The 15,922-nt window shown below is 42.0% G+C and overlaps 1 protein-coding gene across 1 annotated transcript in view; it reads left to right on the top strand.

Annotated features, from left to right (window-relative positions):
• The window catches only part of LOC139458736 (BTB/POZ domain-containing protein 8-like), a 29,876-nt gene that overhangs the window by 4,904 nt on the left and 9,050 nt on the right, over nucleotides 1–15,922 (top strand). Inside the window, exons 2-9 of the mRNA XM_071240141.1 lie at nucleotides 5,346–5,534; nucleotides 7,311–7,397; nucleotides 8,256–8,348; nucleotides 11,965–12,059; nucleotides 12,984–13,090; nucleotides 14,355–14,731; nucleotides 15,280–15,369; nucleotides 15,568–15,745. Coding sequence (XP_071096242.1) covers nucleotides 5,401–5,534; nucleotides 7,311–7,397; nucleotides 8,256–8,348; nucleotides 11,965–12,059; nucleotides 12,984–13,090; nucleotides 14,355–14,731; nucleotides 15,280–15,369; nucleotides 15,568–15,745 — 1,161 coding nt within the window. The 5' untranslated portion in view covers nucleotides 5,346–5,400. The remainder of the gene's footprint in view (nucleotides 1–5,345; nucleotides 5,535–7,310; nucleotides 7,398–8,255; nucleotides 8,349–11,964; nucleotides 12,060–12,983; nucleotides 13,091–14,354; nucleotides 14,732–15,279; nucleotides 15,370–15,567; nucleotides 15,746–15,922) is intronic.

The raw sequence follows: 15,922 nt of genomic DNA on the forward strand, positions 1-15,922 counted from the left end.
GACCATCTATACATTTTAATGAATGACACCTTCTGGTTGTCTCGAACTTCTCTAAGAGTAACCCTTCCGGTGACTGCTGACATACACCTCCTTTCTTCTTGGCATTTACAAAGCAAATGATAATTTCATATTTCATTTATTTTCGTATTATGAATTTTATTTTTGTATGATGATTTCATTGTTGTCTACATTACCATGTAGATAATTTATACCTACATGGTATAAAACAAAAACCAAATTAAATGTTGTCGTGATTAATATATTCCAAATCTACAGAAGATAACAAATACAGTCATCGTCAAAATATGTAGTTGTCTTCCTAGCGGTCCGGTAGCCTAGTGATTAAAAATTTCGCTTGTTATGCCGAAGTCCCAGGTTTCGATTCCCGACATGGGTACAATGTGTGAAGCCCATTCCCGGTGTCCCCTGCCTTAATATTGCTGGAATATTGCTAAAAGCGGCATAAAAACATACTCACTCACTGTAGTTTTCTTCAGCAAGCTGTGATAGAGGGCTAACTGAAACAAAGTTAATAGGTATGTTAAACCTTACAAAAATAATTTTGATATCAATAAAAATCAAAAACTGTGTAGAAAGTTTCAACAGATATCTTCGGACCATAATCATAGACAAAATGCATGTTACGTCATCTGTATAGTAATTTAACTATAAATATATGACGCAAATAGTGCCCACATTCATCGAATACAATGACAATGATATGCTTTAGTGCACCAACAAATGTCAGTTGTGATTTGACAATGTTAAGAAATACATGAGCGCAAATATATTCGCATTTTTATTTATTTTGACAAGGATGACTGTAGTGAATGCATTTCCTCTAACTTCCAGATAGGCTGTGCAGTACAAGTTGTAGTACTGATGGTTTCAGGCCTAGGCTAGAGGGCAATCCCTCTATGTTGTGGTCTCTGCTGTTAGGTTGTCATGTTGCTATGGTCTCTGCTATTGGGTTGTCATGTTGCTATGGTCTCTGCTGTTAGGTTGTCATGTTATGGTCTCTGCTGTTAGGTTGTCATGTTGCTATGGTCTCTGCTGTTAGGTTGTCATGTTGCTATGGTCTCTGCTGTTAGGTTGTCATGTTGTCATGGTCTCTGCTGTTAGGTTGTCATGTTGCTATGGTCTCTGCTGTTGGGTTGTCATGTTGCTATGGTCCCTGCTGTTGGGTTGTCATGTTGCTATGGTCTCTGCTGTTAGGTTGTCATGTTGCTATGGTCTCTGCTGTTAGGTTGTCATGTTGCTATGGTCTCTGCTGTTGGGTTGTCATGTTGCTATGGTCTCTGCTGTTAGGTTGTCATGTTGCTATGGTCTCTGCTGTTAGGTTGTCATGTTGCTATGGTCTCTGCTGTTAGGTTGTCATATTATGGTCTCTGCTGTTAGGTTGTCATGTTGTCATGGTCTCTGCTGTTAGGTTGTCATGTTGCTATGGTCTCTGCTGTTGGGTTGTCATGTTGCTATGGTCTCTGCTGTTGGGTTGTCATGTTGCTATGGTCTCTGCTGTTAGGTTGTCATGTTGCTATGGTCTCTGCTGTTAGGTTGTCATGTTATGGTCTCTGCTGTTAGGTTGTCATGTTGTCATGGTCTCTGCTGTTAGGTTGTCATGTTGCTATGGTCTCTGCTGTTGGGTTGTCATGTTGCTATGGTCTCTGCTGTTAGGTTGTCATGTTGCTATGGTCTCTGCTGTTAGGTTGTCATGTTGCTATGGTCTCTGCTGTTGGGTTGTCATGTTGCTATGGTCTCTGCTGTTAGGTTGTCATGTTGCTATGGTCTCTGCTGTTAGGTTGTCATGTTGCTATGGTCTCTGCTGTTAGGTTGTCATATTATGGCCTCTGCTGTTAGGTTGTCATGTTGTCATGGTCTCTGCTGTTGGGTTGTCATGTTGCTATGGTCTCTGCTGTTGGGTTGTCATGTTGCTATGGTCTCTGCTGTTGGGTTGTCATGTTGCTATGGTCTCTGCTGTTAGGTTGTCATGTTGCTATGGTCTCTGCTGTTAGGTTGTCATGTTGCTATGGTCTCTGCTGTTGGGTTGTCATGTTGCTATGGTCTCTGCTGTTAGGTTGTCATGTTGCTATGGTCTCTGCTGTTAGGTTGTCATGTTGCTATGGTCTCTGCTGTTAGGTTGTCATGTTGCTATGGTCTCTGCTGTTGGGTTGTCATGTTGCTATGGTCTCTGCTGTTAGGTTGTCATGTTGCTATGGTCTCTGCTGTTAGGTTGTCATGTTGCTATGGTCTCTGCTGTTAGGTTGTCATATTATGGCCTCTGCTGTTAGGTTGTCATGTTGTCATGGTCTCTGCTGTTAGGTTGTCATGTTGCTATGGTCTCTGCTGTTGGGTTGTCATGTTGCTATGGTCTCTGCTGTTAGGTTGTCATGTTGCTATGGTCTCTGCTGTTAGGTTGTCATATTATGGCCTCTGCTGTTAGGTTGTCATGTTGTCATGGTCTCTGCTGTTAGGTTGTCATGCTGCTATGCTCTCTGCTGTTGGGTTGTCATGTTGCTATGGTCTCTGCTGTTAGGTTGTCATGTTGCTATGGTCTCTGCTGTTAGGTTGTCATGTTGCTATGGTCTCTGCTGTTGGGTTGTCATGTTGCTATGGTCTCTGCTGTTAGGTTGTCATGTTGCTATGGTCTCTGCTGTTAGGTTGTCATGTTGCTATGGTCTCTGCTGTTAGGTTGTCATGTTGCTATGGTCTCTGCTGTTGGGTTGTCATGTTGCTATGGTCTCTGCTGTTAGGTTGTCATGTTGCTATGGTCTCTGCTGTTAGGTTGTCATGTTGTCATGGTCTCTGCTGTTAGGTTGTCATGTTGCTATGGTCTCTGCTGTTGGGTTGTCATGTTGCTATGGTCTCTGCTGTTGGGTTGTCATGTTGCTATGGTCTCTGCTGTTAGGTTGTCATGTTGCTATGGTCTCTGCTGTTAGGTTGTCATGTTATGGTCTCTGCTGTTAGGTTGTCATGTTGTCATGGTCTCTGCAGTTAGGTTGTCATGTTGCTATGGTCTCTGCTGTTGGGTTGTCATGTTGCTATGGTCTCTGCTGTTGGGTTGTCATGTTGCTATGGTCTCTGCTGTTAGGTTGTCATGTTGCTATGGTCTCTGCTGTTAGGTTGTCATGTTGCTATGGTCTCTGCTGTTGGGTTGTCATGTTGCTATGGTCTCTGCTGTTAGGTTGTCATGTTGCTATGGTCTTTGCTGTTAGGTTGTCATGTTGCTATGGTCTTTGCTGTTAGGTTGTCATGTTGTCATGGTCTCTGCTGTTAGGTTGTCATGTTGTCATGGTCTCTGCTGTCAGGTTGTTATGTTGCTATGGTCTCTGCTGTTAGGTTGTCATGTTGCTATGGTCTCTGCTGTTGGGTTGTCATGTTGCTATGGTCTCTGCTGTTAGGTTGTCATGTTGCTATGGTCTCTGCTGTTAGGTTGTCATGTTGCTATGGTCTCTGCTGTTGGGTTGTCATGTTGCTATGGTCTCTGCTGTTGGGTTGTCATGTTATGGTCTCTGCTGTTAGGTTGTCATGCTGCTATGCTCTCTGCTGTTGGGTTGTCATGTTGCTATGGTCTCTGCTGTTAGGTTGTCATGTTGCCTCTTTTGTCTTCGTTATGTTTATTAAATTCAAGTTAAAAAATTTTAATCAAAGTAAAAAAGATACTAAAATAGATGTAAACAGGTGGTGGGTAGCCTAGTCATCACTTGATTGTCATGATAGCGTCCTGAGTTTGATTCCCCACATGGGTGTCCCCTGCCATTATATTGCAGGAATAAACGTGAGACCAATTAAACCATACTAATTCTTTCATGCACTCACTGTAAAAGTGGGGGCGCGGGTGGCCCAGCCGTCTAAGGAGCCGCGATTCGCTGTGCAGAGTTGCGTCCCCTGGACACGCCAGAAACCTATGATTGTGGGTTCGAATCCCGGTTCACCCCGATTATGTTTCTAGGTTTGTCAGCACCATACCCGTGCTCGTGGGTTTCACCGAAGTGGTAAACGTCTGAGACCTGCATCACTTCGGGCTTTCCTCCCACATTAAGCTGACACGCCATGATATAACTGGAATACTGTTTAAAGGGGCGTTAAACTCACTCACTCTCTCACTCACTGTAAAAGTCTTCACAAAATATGCCTTAAGGTTATGTGTATCTAAATACTTTTTGTGAGGGGTCTGGTAAAACAATTCCAAATTGGGTATTTTGTACCTAACTCTTGAGACCTACAGGGGGTACCCAGGTAGGGTCGGATAATAGGGGGTCGGGTACCTGAGTAGTTAATTTGGACTTGTCCCAGCTCTCGTAAACAAGGTTCTTGTCATCAAATGCTCCTATCCTACCAGCACTCTGAAGTTAGACAATGCCAAGCCTCTCTGCTGGCGATGATATAGAGTCAAATTTGTCAGAATTAGCATCGCAAAATATCCACATTTCTTTTGTCCAGTTATTCTGCTTATGGTAAATGGTAGTTTTATTGATACTGTCTTGTAGGTGTCCTGAATACAGGTAAGACTTGACTATACGGCTACCAGTAATTGTCCTCTGGTTTGGTTCAGGAATACCAGGTGCCATTGTACCCCAACATTGGGGGTTATTTCGCATGATATTCTTTTCAAAACAGGTTTGTCTGGTCCACACTTGATTATATACAGGCTACAGGTGATTTAGCTATATTATTGCTGAATGCAAGTGAAGAAACAAGTACAGCAGTTACCATGGTTACCAATTTGAGACCAACAGGTCAATGCAGGAGTGGTTATCATCAGTGTTGTTATGTAACATGTCGTATAACAAACTATAAATAATTTGTTTGACTTACACATGTTATAAGTTACCTTTGTTGCACATGTTGCATGTGGTAATACTTTGAGATGTAAGTGCCATATGACTTCTTTTACATGTCCATACACCCGTACAGACCCGGGGTACAATAGGTCTTCAGCAACCCATGCTTGCCGTAAAAGGTGACTAATGGGATCGGGTGGTCAGACTCGCTGACTTGGTTGATGCATGTCAGCGATCCCAACTGATATCAATCACTGGATTGTCTGGTCCAGACTCAATTATTTACAGACCGCCGTGATATAGCTGGAATATTGCTGAGTGCGGCGTTAAACAACCAACCAACCAACATGTCCATGCTTAATCTTGATCATGTAAAATGCAGTATTTATTTGTTGTTATACTTTGCACACTGAATCCCTTGGGGATTCCTGGTTTGGTCCCCAGCAACCTTCTCTGGTTGTAAGAGGCGACAACACGGATGGGGTGGTGACACTCACTGACTTGATTGTATGTCATGGTAGTGGTGGTACTCTCAAGTAACATTGTTCACTGTGTTATTTCCAGGGCTGATGAGGACAACCTATGCCAGGAAACCAGCTCTCCCACCGTCAGCTTCACCATGGCCCGCCCCAAGGAACAGGCTTCAAGGATGGCCACTGGCTATCAGAGCGCTGCATTTCTAGATAAATGTATCAAAGAAAAAGATCGTGTCAAGGCCAAATTAGCACAACAGCTGCGGGATGATGTTTTATGGTAAATTTTGATGTCGATCTTGAATGGATGACATCAGAGATCTTTCAATGAATGACATGTTGACCATTGTTGACCATTGTTGACCGCTGTTGACAGTTTGTGACCACTGTTGACCATTGGTGATCATTGTGACCACTGTTGACAGTTGGTGACCACTGTTGACCATTGGTGATCATTGTGACCACTGGTGACCGCTGTTGACAGTTGGTGACCACTGGTGACCACTGTTGACAGTTGATGACCATTGGCGACCATTGCTGACCATTGTTGACCATTGGCGACCATTGCTGACCATTGTTGACCATTGCTGACCATTGTTGACCATTGTTGACCATTGCTGACCATTGCTGACCATTGTTGACCATTGTTGACCATTGCTGACCATTGTTGACCATTGCTGACCATTGTTGACCATTGTTGACCATTGCTGACCATTGCTGACCATTATTGACCATTGCTGACCATTGTTGACCATTGTTAACCATTGCTGACCATTGTTGACCATTGCTGACCATTGTTGACCAGCTTCAAGCTTGTCAGTGGCATAATAACTCCAGTGTGTCAGGTCTTCAAGTTTTCATGCTTCTTTTTTGTTTTTATGTAGTCCAGGCATCCAGTTCATTTCAATGTTTATCATAATTATTTGGCCACAATTCTAATTTTATGGTTAACAAATCTTATAGCTTGTATATGAATAGATTATCTTTGGATTGTTACTAGTGTTGAAATATGAAAAACAATTTTCATTTTCCCACTGCGAAGAAAACAGTCAAATCTGCTTGTCCAAAGGTGAAGGCTGCTGGTTCGATATTTTATAGACACCATCTTGAGTTTTAGCTCGGTGATATCAGCATTAAGCCTTGGTCTGGACTGAAGTGTCAAGTTGCTTTACTGATCACGCATAGTAATTCTTGCACACATTGCTGATCCTGTGAATAGGAAGTTTCTTAAAATGTAGTGAGGGGAATAAATGTTTTACAACATATCCTGTCTTTATACAGGTGTGGTGATATTTTATTTTAGTTTCTAGAAAATCTTCAATTTGGACACGAATGCAATATTCTATTATGTCAGACAGCCTTTGGGTTGGGCAAGTTTGTCATTTGTCACAACTTGATATGAAGTTTGTGTGATCTTTGGCATGACAATATTGTCATTGGTTTTAGATAAATAAATAATGTTTGTTCTTGAAGCGTAATATTGGTGAAGACCAATACTAATGTCAGATGCAGGCAACAGTTTCTGAAAGGAGTATGGACCAGAAGATGTTTTCATGTTGAACAATTCAAGTACTACCTGTAATCCAGACAATTGGGGGCCGACATATGACATGTCTGCAGGAAACACTTGATATCGAAACTGTTGTTGTACTGTCAGGTGTGTTCCTACAAGGCGTGAAACGATACATCAGTGCATGGTGCATCATGAGTTTTCATACGACAATACAATATGTGTTACATTTTTTACTGTATCGATGCAAGACGATACACTTGCTAAAATAAATTATTTACTACTCATTTAATGCCCCCCAAGTGTTTTTGTCTGTCAGATACTTTCAAATGTGTTGTAATGAGCGTTTCAAGCTACTACGTATAGCCACTACAAACATGTGTCTTCAGCTAGCTTTTCCCTTTCAACCTTCTCTGAAATATTTAGAGTCAAGACGTTTCATTGAGACTTGATGAAAATATGCATATCGACCTATGTAATGTGGCCTTCTTGTATCGTTTCACCTCTAATTACTACAGATTACTGAACACTTTGATTTACTTTCAGCATGCTAAGTGATGAAATCCACACAGACTTGACAGTGACCAACGGAAGCAAGCACATCCAAGCACACAGGGGTGTCTTCCTGACAAGGTGGGTTGGTAGCTATGGTAACACCATACCCATAATGAATGTGATTGCCAATGAGAAAACCTGCAAGAATAGCATGCAGTGCATGTGAAATGCAGTACATCTGTACATCTACAAGGAACTTTCAGTTTATAACCAACAGACATTTAGAAATGCCTGGACATTAAAGATTGCAGACACATAAAGGAATTGTACTCTAACTCTATAAAAACACACACCAAAATCTACCTCTGGAAAATATGTTTCTGACCCATTTTGTTCATTTAATGAATGCTAAAAAGTTGTGAAGACGAAAGGTCACATCTGTCAGAGAACCAATGGTCCCTGCATCTGCACAGTTAAAAGGTATATCAAGGGAGACAATTTCAGAAGTAATCAAGGTCTTCTACAAAAGCCATTTATTGATGTTCAGTCGTACTTCCTTTGTTAATCATGATGATGATAACAGGTTACAGATCGACGTAAATCAGGTTTTCAATATGTGTCACTAAACTATTCATAGTTTTAGCCTTTATCTCTTGTTGTGAAACACAGTGAAAACTCTTTTTGCAATACATTCATTTTATTTACCAGTGTATTTGAAAAGTAACTGTTACAAATGATATAGTGCAGAACTTTCAAAAATAATTTGCAATCGCATACATTTGATGGTTGGTCAGAATACAAATGAATGACATCTATAAATCCATGGGACCAAACCACTACTGGTTTCAGTGTTTCAGTGACCAATATCTACCTGTGAAGTACCTGGTTTGTTGAGTTGAGTGTACAGGATAGGCTGGATTGTTTGGTAGAATTCATGTTCATCAGTCATAGCTGATATCTGGAGTGTAAGTAGTCAGTCAACCATCTTTATTTTAGGGTTGGTTCTATATTCCCGGAACTGCAAAATGCTGCCGAGACCAAAGTGTCCTTGAACAACCTGAGTGACACGGACCTGGACACTCTAGTCAGGTAGGTGCTGACCAACAATACACAGTCTGTGTATCTGTTTACAGGTAACTTGGGGTGGTCAGGTAGATGCTGACCAACAATACACAGTCTGTGTGTCTGTTTACAGGTATCTCGGGGTGGTCAGGTAGGTAGTCTGTGTGTCTGTTTACAGGTACCTCGGGGTGGTCAGGTAGATAGTCTGTGTGTCTGTTTACAGGTATCTCGGGGTGGTCAGGTAGATAGTGTGTGTGTCTGTTTACAGGTATCTCGGGGTGGTCAGGTAGGTGCTGACCAACAATACACAGTCTGTGTGTCTGTTTACAGGTAACTTGGGGTGGTCAGGTAGATGCTGACCAACAATACACAGTCTGTGTGTCTGTTTACAGGTATCTCGGGGTGGTCAGGTAGATGGTCTGTGTGTCTGTTTACAGGTATCTCGGGGTGGTCAGGTAGATAGTCTGTGTGTCTGTTTACAGGTATCTCGGGGTGGTCAGGTAGGTGCTGACCAACAATACACAGTCTGTGTGTCTGTTTACAGGTAACTTGGGGTGGTCAGGTAGATGCTGACCAACAATACACAGTCTGTGTGTCTGTTTACAGGTATCTCGGGGTGGTCAGGTAGGTGCTGACCAACAATACACAGTCTGTGTGTCTGTTTACAGGTATCTCGGGGTGGTCAGGTAGATGGTCTGTGTGTCTGTTTACAGGTATCTCGGGGTGGTCAGGTAGATGGTCTGTGTGTCTGTTTACAGGTATCTCGGGGTGGTCAGGTAGATGGTCTGTGTGTCTGTTTACAGGTACCTCGGGGTGGTCAGGTAGATAGTCTGTGTGTCTGTTTACAGGTATCTCGGGGTGGTCAGGTACATAGTCTGTGTGTCTGTTTACAGGTATCTCGGGGTGGTCAGGTAGATAGTCTGTGTGTCTGTTTACAGGTATCTCGGGGTGGTCAGGTACATAGTCTGTGTGTCTGTTTACAGGTATCTCGGGGTGGTCAGGTAGGTAGTCTGTGTGTCTGTTTACAGGTACCTCAGGGTGGTCAGGTAGATAGTCGGTGTGTCTGTTTACAGGTATCTCAGGGTGGTCAGGTAGGTAGTCTGTGTGTCTGTTTACAGGTATCTCGGAGTGGTCAGGTAGGTAGTCTGTGTGTCTGTTTACAGGTATCTCGGGGTGGTCAGGTAGATAGTCTGTGTGTCTGTTTACAGGTATCTCGGGGTGGTCAGGTAGATAGTCTGTGTGTCTGTTTTCAGGTATCTCGGGGTGGTCAGGTAGATAGTCTGTGTGTCTGTTTTCAGGTATCTCGGGGTGGTCAGGTAGATGGTCTGTGTGTCTGTTTTCAGGTATCTCGGAGTGGTCAGGTAGGTAGTCTGTGTGTCTGTTTACAGGTATCTCGGGGTGGTCAGGTAGATAGTCTGTGTGTCTGTTTACAGGTATCTCGGGGTGGTCAGGTAGATAGTCTGTGTGTCTGTTTTCAGGTATCTCGGGGTGGTCAGGTAGATAGTCTGTGTGTCTGTTTTCAGGTATCTCAGGGTGGTCAGGTAGGTAGTCTGTGTGTCTGTTTACAGGTAACTCGGAGTGGTCAGGTAGATAGTCTGTGTGTCTGTTTTCAGGTATCTCGGGGTGGTCAGGTAGATAGTCTGTGTGTCTGTTTTCAGGTATCTCGGGGTGGTCAGGTAGATAGTCTGTGTGTCTGTTTTCAGGTATCTCGGGGTGGTCAGGTAGATGGTCTGTGTGTCTGTTTTCAGGTATCTCAGGGTGGTCAGGTAGGTAGTCTGTGTGTCTGTTTACAGGTATCTCGGGGTGGTCAGGTAGATAGTCTGTGTGTCTGTTTACAGGTATCTCGGGGTGGTCAGGTAGGTAGTCTGTGTGTCTGTTTACAGGTATCTCGGGATGGTCAGGTAGATGGTCTGTGTGTCTGTTTACAGGTATCTCGGGGTGGTCAGGTAGGTAGTCTGTGTGTCTGTTTACAGGTATCTCGGGATGGTCAGGTAGATGGTCTGTGTGTCTGTTTACAGGTATCTCGGGGTGGTCAGGTAGGTAGTCTGTGTGTCTGTTTACAGGTACCTCGGGATGGTCAGGTAGATAGTCTGTGTGTCTGTTTACAGGTATCTCGGGGTGGTCAGGTAGATAGTCTGTGTGTCTGTTTACAGGTAACTCGGGGTGGTCAGGTAGGTAGTCTGTGTGTCTGTTTACAGGTATCTCGGGATGGTCAGGTAGATGGTCTGTGTGTCTGTTTACAGGTACCTCGGGGTGGTCAGGTAGGTGTAGACTACCCAGACCTGTGGTTAGTCATGCGATATATTGTTAATGACAAAAAAACAATAAAACTTCATCTTACACCACAAATCGCTTATGTTCACATTTCTTTCTCACTATGCATGCATACCATCTGACTTATATGTGTAAGTAAAAGATAAAACTTCAGTCGACTTTAGGGTGTGCACTATATGATTGTTTCATACATATATATTAAAAGTTTTTACTAGGGCTGCAGTAAAACAGTTTCCAAACGGACATTTTGTAGCAAAATCTTGAGACCTACAACGGGTACCCAGGTAGGGTCAAGTAGCAGCGGGTCAGAAACCTGGGTAGTAAATTTAGCCTCGTACCAGGCCTAGTGTATTTATTCCATGTCAATTTGTAACTTAGTCATCACACCAAATTCACTAGTTTCTGATCAATGGCTGATATACCCTCGGGATGTTGTTTCGGTCCTAGGACCATCTGGTTTGAGAGTATGTCTCACATAAGTCCAAATATGGAGGTGATTTCCAAGCAGATGATGCATTCGTCACCACTCGCCTCTTTCCGTAACCTGCAAGAAGACTCATCCCCCTATTGATGAATGTTTTGTGTGAAAATACGACAAATCAATCAGAATGCACATATGATTTCAAGTTCTTCGTCAAAGAATCCCTCAGAAATATTTTTTTGTTTTACTTGTCTTGCATCTAAATATATACTCAAGACACAGTTAAATGTGTTCAATCATACTGTATAACTCTGCATGTCCAGATGTGCTTTAAATTGCATCTGAAATATTTATAATATATGGGGAAATATATGTGAACCATCACACAATGAGTTGAAAATTGTTTTAGGTATGCCCGTTTCCGCTAAGATGGAACCCGGTCGCAAAAATGGCCATGAGCGGGGCACGAGTCGCTTTTCGGGTTGTCCTGGAATAACAAGATTTGGTCACGAATGGCAGATGATGGTCTTTTCTTTCTTTGCTTGCTTGGTTCTGCTAATAAGATAATAGTCCAAAGTTGTGTGTTTAATCAGGTGAATGTTTTTATTCAATTATTAGTATTTTGAAATCACCGGTAGGTCTTAAGGTGCCTGGTATTTTGAGCATAGTGTATCTCTACCATTGTGTAGAGTTGATCACCTCTCTTGAGGGTCTATCTGCACAGTTTTATACATGAGTTCATCACATCAGTTCACAATGATTTTAATTAACAAGCATTTACAACATTTAATATTTCATTCTAATTGACTTTTGATGTACTTTAGCCAATTCAATGATCCAATTCTAATACATTTAGTATTGTGACACACATATACATAATCACACATTTCACTATGTACAGAACATAGGCAGTCTTCCTCACAGTAAGGTGTGTGTCTCGTGTTACAGGGAGGTGTACTACGTGGAGAATGTGCTGTATATGTGCGCCTACAGGGACGACCTGCCCAACCTCAACGGCGACACTCAGCACAGCAACGGGATAGGTGAGGAGGGACTGCTTCTGTTTAATCTTACATTAGGTCAGTGTTGTGGAGGAGACTGGTACTTGGGTAAAGACATGGTACATGTATATTAAACTGACATGGAAATAGGTAGGTGTATACTTTGGCATTTGGACAGGACAAATAGTGTAGCCATGATACTTGTTGATTTGCTGTTTACTGGTTACATTGCTGTGACATTTAGTGCTCTCATTAGTATGTGTGATCAAGATGGGAGTATTTTAATGACACTTGTCATTTTGCCTGTACATTTGGTTGTTATCATTAATACATCCTTACTGTCAAAATATTTGCCCTGTTTGTTGATGGACATAGCAATACATGGAAAATACTTGATTATATTATGAATGATTTATGAATGTTATATTTTTAAAGCTAATTGTTTCAGTATGAACAAGAAATATAGGTAAGCAGCGTTAGAAATTGGCACTAGTCCTGTAGTCCTTACCAAACTGCCCAATGGTAAAGGTATCCTAAGGACTAGTAGAAATTGGCCCATTTTAAGGGTTTTGCTATATGTTATCATTATAAGGACTAGTGGCCAAAAGCTGTTGGTTACTAACCCTGGTAAGAAGTGTTAAAATGTCAGCACGTTCTCTAGTCCACTCTGAGAGGCAGTTCACACTTTGGTAGGTATTGACTTCTTGATAACTGTGACCAGTAGGCTCAGATATGTTGTAAAGAAATAGTTAGTTCCAGAAAACACTGGAAAATGTATTTTGTCTTTCACTTAGTGTTGTTTGTATCGCGATAGTTTCTGAAAACAAACATGAAAGTTAAAGGGAGGTAATTGTGTAGATTTGTCTGAAGTTCACCAGGTGGTCAGACTCTGAACAGTTGCCTCCCTTTGGTCATGCAGCCTTCCTTGTGTTCTTCCAGTTTATCAGGTTGTTTCTCCTGTTGCAGAGGATGGGGACCTGCCTCCAGTGAGCATCAAGGAGGTGATTGTAGAGGAGGCACACAAGGGAGATGTGGGGGATGTGCTGGAGCAGAAGCTCACAATGTTGGAGACGGTTAGTAACAACAAACTGCTTTAATCACATTAATCATGTAAATACTGTAATTGGTTAACTATAGCAATAATTGAAATATTTCTGGTAAGGAAAATATTTTGAGATCAAATTGCTTTGATGAAAAAGCATCCATGCATTGAATTATTTGTTTTGTATTAAAAACAGGAGGCTTTGACATTTTTTACAAGCATAAGATCACCTTGTCAAATTGTACTTTTGAAGATAAGTCTTTGTATGTTGGTTGGTTGGTTGGTTTGTTGTTTAACACCTCACTCAGTGATATCCTAACTATATGACTGTGGTCTGTAAATAATTGAGTTGGGACCAGACAATCCAGTGATTAATATCATGAGCATAGATAAAAAAAATTGGGATCAATCACATGCCTCAACCAAGTCAGTGAGACTGACCACCGGATCCCGTTAGTCACCTCTTATGACAAGCATATTCGCCTTTTAAGGCAAGCATGGGTTGCTGAAGACCTATTCTACCCCCGATCTTCATGGGTCGTCTTTGTATGTGATGGAATCAGATTTTGAAGTGTGTCAGATGTGACTCCTCTTTGTGTGTAACATTTGTTGTGCTTGTATAACTATCCTGTTATTTGCCATGTGGGCCCAGTGGTTCACAGTGGTTCAAGCAAAATTTGCTGTCATTAGTTGTGCATAGGAAAGTGGATAATTTGGAGGTCAACAAATCTGTACTGAAGTAGGCAAGTTAGTCCTGTTATTACACTATTTGGTTATATCGAGATTTCAGTGTATAAATCTGGCTGTAAGTGTTTAATTTTATTCAAAACTTCATTCAATATTGTATACATTACTTTCGCCAATAATCGTGTATGAACTGATCAGCAGATGGCACCAGCTCAACGCTTTTTACAGCAGCCATGATCAGATTACTGCCATTAATTCCTGGAAATGAAGCTTGGTTGTGTCATATTCACTTGTAATTGTGTCATATTCCCTTGTGGTTGTGTCATATTCCCTTGTGGTTGTGTCATATTCACTTGTGGTTGTGTCATATTCACTTGTGGTTGCATCATATTCACTTGTTGTTGTATCATATTCACTTGTGGTTGCATCATATTCACTTGTGGTTGCATCATATTCACTTGTGGTTGCATCATATTCACTTGTGGTTGTATCATATTCACTTTAGAGAAAGTTCAATGGAATTAATTATAATTGTTGTTTGTTATTCTTTAATAACTGTTTATTTTGTCATGTGAGGCCGAAACTATACGTAGGTTGTTTTAATTCAGGCTACCATTCTTAATGAGGAGATCATCCCAGACGAAGTGCCTTTGAAGCAAGCTTCACCCACTGGCAGTTCCAGTGACAGTGCTAACCTGATGGACAGTGAGTCGAAATGTCACGCAGCAGTACCTGACACTCGCAATAACCTTCAGGAACAAGTGAACAACGGCAAGCTGGAAGACTCAACAAATGGAATCTCTAGTGAGACTGTGTATTGTCCAGTGTTAGGCGAGTCCCAGGGCCCCACCGACCAGCCCTACAGTGTGCCCCTACCCCATGAGACGTGCAGCAGACTAGGCACGGACCTACTCCGGATGTTTCTGCAGGAGATTGGCTGGGACACCACACTGGTGGTGGCGGGGCACGAGTTCAAGGCACACAAGTAAGGAAACACTAGTATGGTATTTAGAGATTATCATAGGAGCATACATGTCTTACTGATGTTCACGTATCGAGTTTCACAATTCTTGTATTTCCTGAGAGAAAGCGAGGGTAATACATGAATTCTTACCATTGTTTCGTAAAATCAGTGTGACATACATGCAAGTCATAATTTCTTTATTACACATTATTTCTTAATACCTTTTAGAAAAATCCCATCAGAAAAATGCACTGATCATAACTGCTTTTTTGAAAACCTAAATTGTCGAATGAGGTCAACAATCTTCAGCTATGACATCGTTTCTAGTGTGATGTCACAATAAGATTTGAATGAGGTCAACAGTGATGTCGGGATGTTGGAAACAATACACTGGTTCAGGTCAAGTTATCGTATTTGCCAGAAGTCTTTTTTTTTCTTCTAATCTCATCTTTATTGTAGTCAAGCAGTGTTATACATAAATTAATGAAAAATCTCTGGTTTTAGTGCTAGTACATTAGTAAGCATGCATTGTGCTTGTGAATGATCTGTTATGGTATGCTGTGCTGTAGATACCTCCTGGCTGCCCGGAGCAGGTACTTCAACGCAATGTTCGGGGGACTGTGGTCAGAGAGTGGTGCCCATAAAGTGATGCTTGAGGGGTGAGCCATTAAGTATAAATAGTGCTGTATGTGGTGTGTCCTAGAATTCCACATTGCAGGACAAAAAGGCCAATACTTTTTGCCACATTTTTCTTATGTTTTCATGAACAAAAATATGTGTTCCAAATGAACCATGATCTAAAAGTCTAGGTCAAAAACAGAGTTGCTGTGTAATCAGCTGGTTTGTTCGTGTTCCAGTGTGACGCCCTGTGCTGTAGAGCAGGCCCTCCTGTACTTGTATGGAGGGGTCATTGACATCATCGAGCCGTGTGAGCTGACGGAACTCATCCAGGTGGCTGACATGTATGGCCTGGAGGGACTCAAGGATGTTGTCTGCTACCATGTCAAGAAGGACAGCTGTCACTTCTACCATAAGGTGGGTGTTTCTTAGGACCCACGTTGTTCTACCATGTCAAGAAGGACAGCTGTCACTTCTACCATAAGGTGGGTGTTTGTTAGGACCCACGTTGTTCTACCATGTCAAGAAGGACAGCTGTCACTTCTACCATAAGGTGGGTGTTTCTTAGGACCCACGTTGTTCTACCATGTCAAG

This window comes from Haliotis cracherodii, unplaced genomic scaffold, assembly GCF_022045235.1.
Source record: "Haliotis cracherodii isolate W230 unplaced genomic scaffold, xgHalCrac1.p SCAF_13, whole genome shotgun sequence".
NCBI lineage: Eukaryota > Metazoa > Mollusca > Gastropoda > Lepetellida > Haliotidae > Haliotis > Haliotis cracherodii.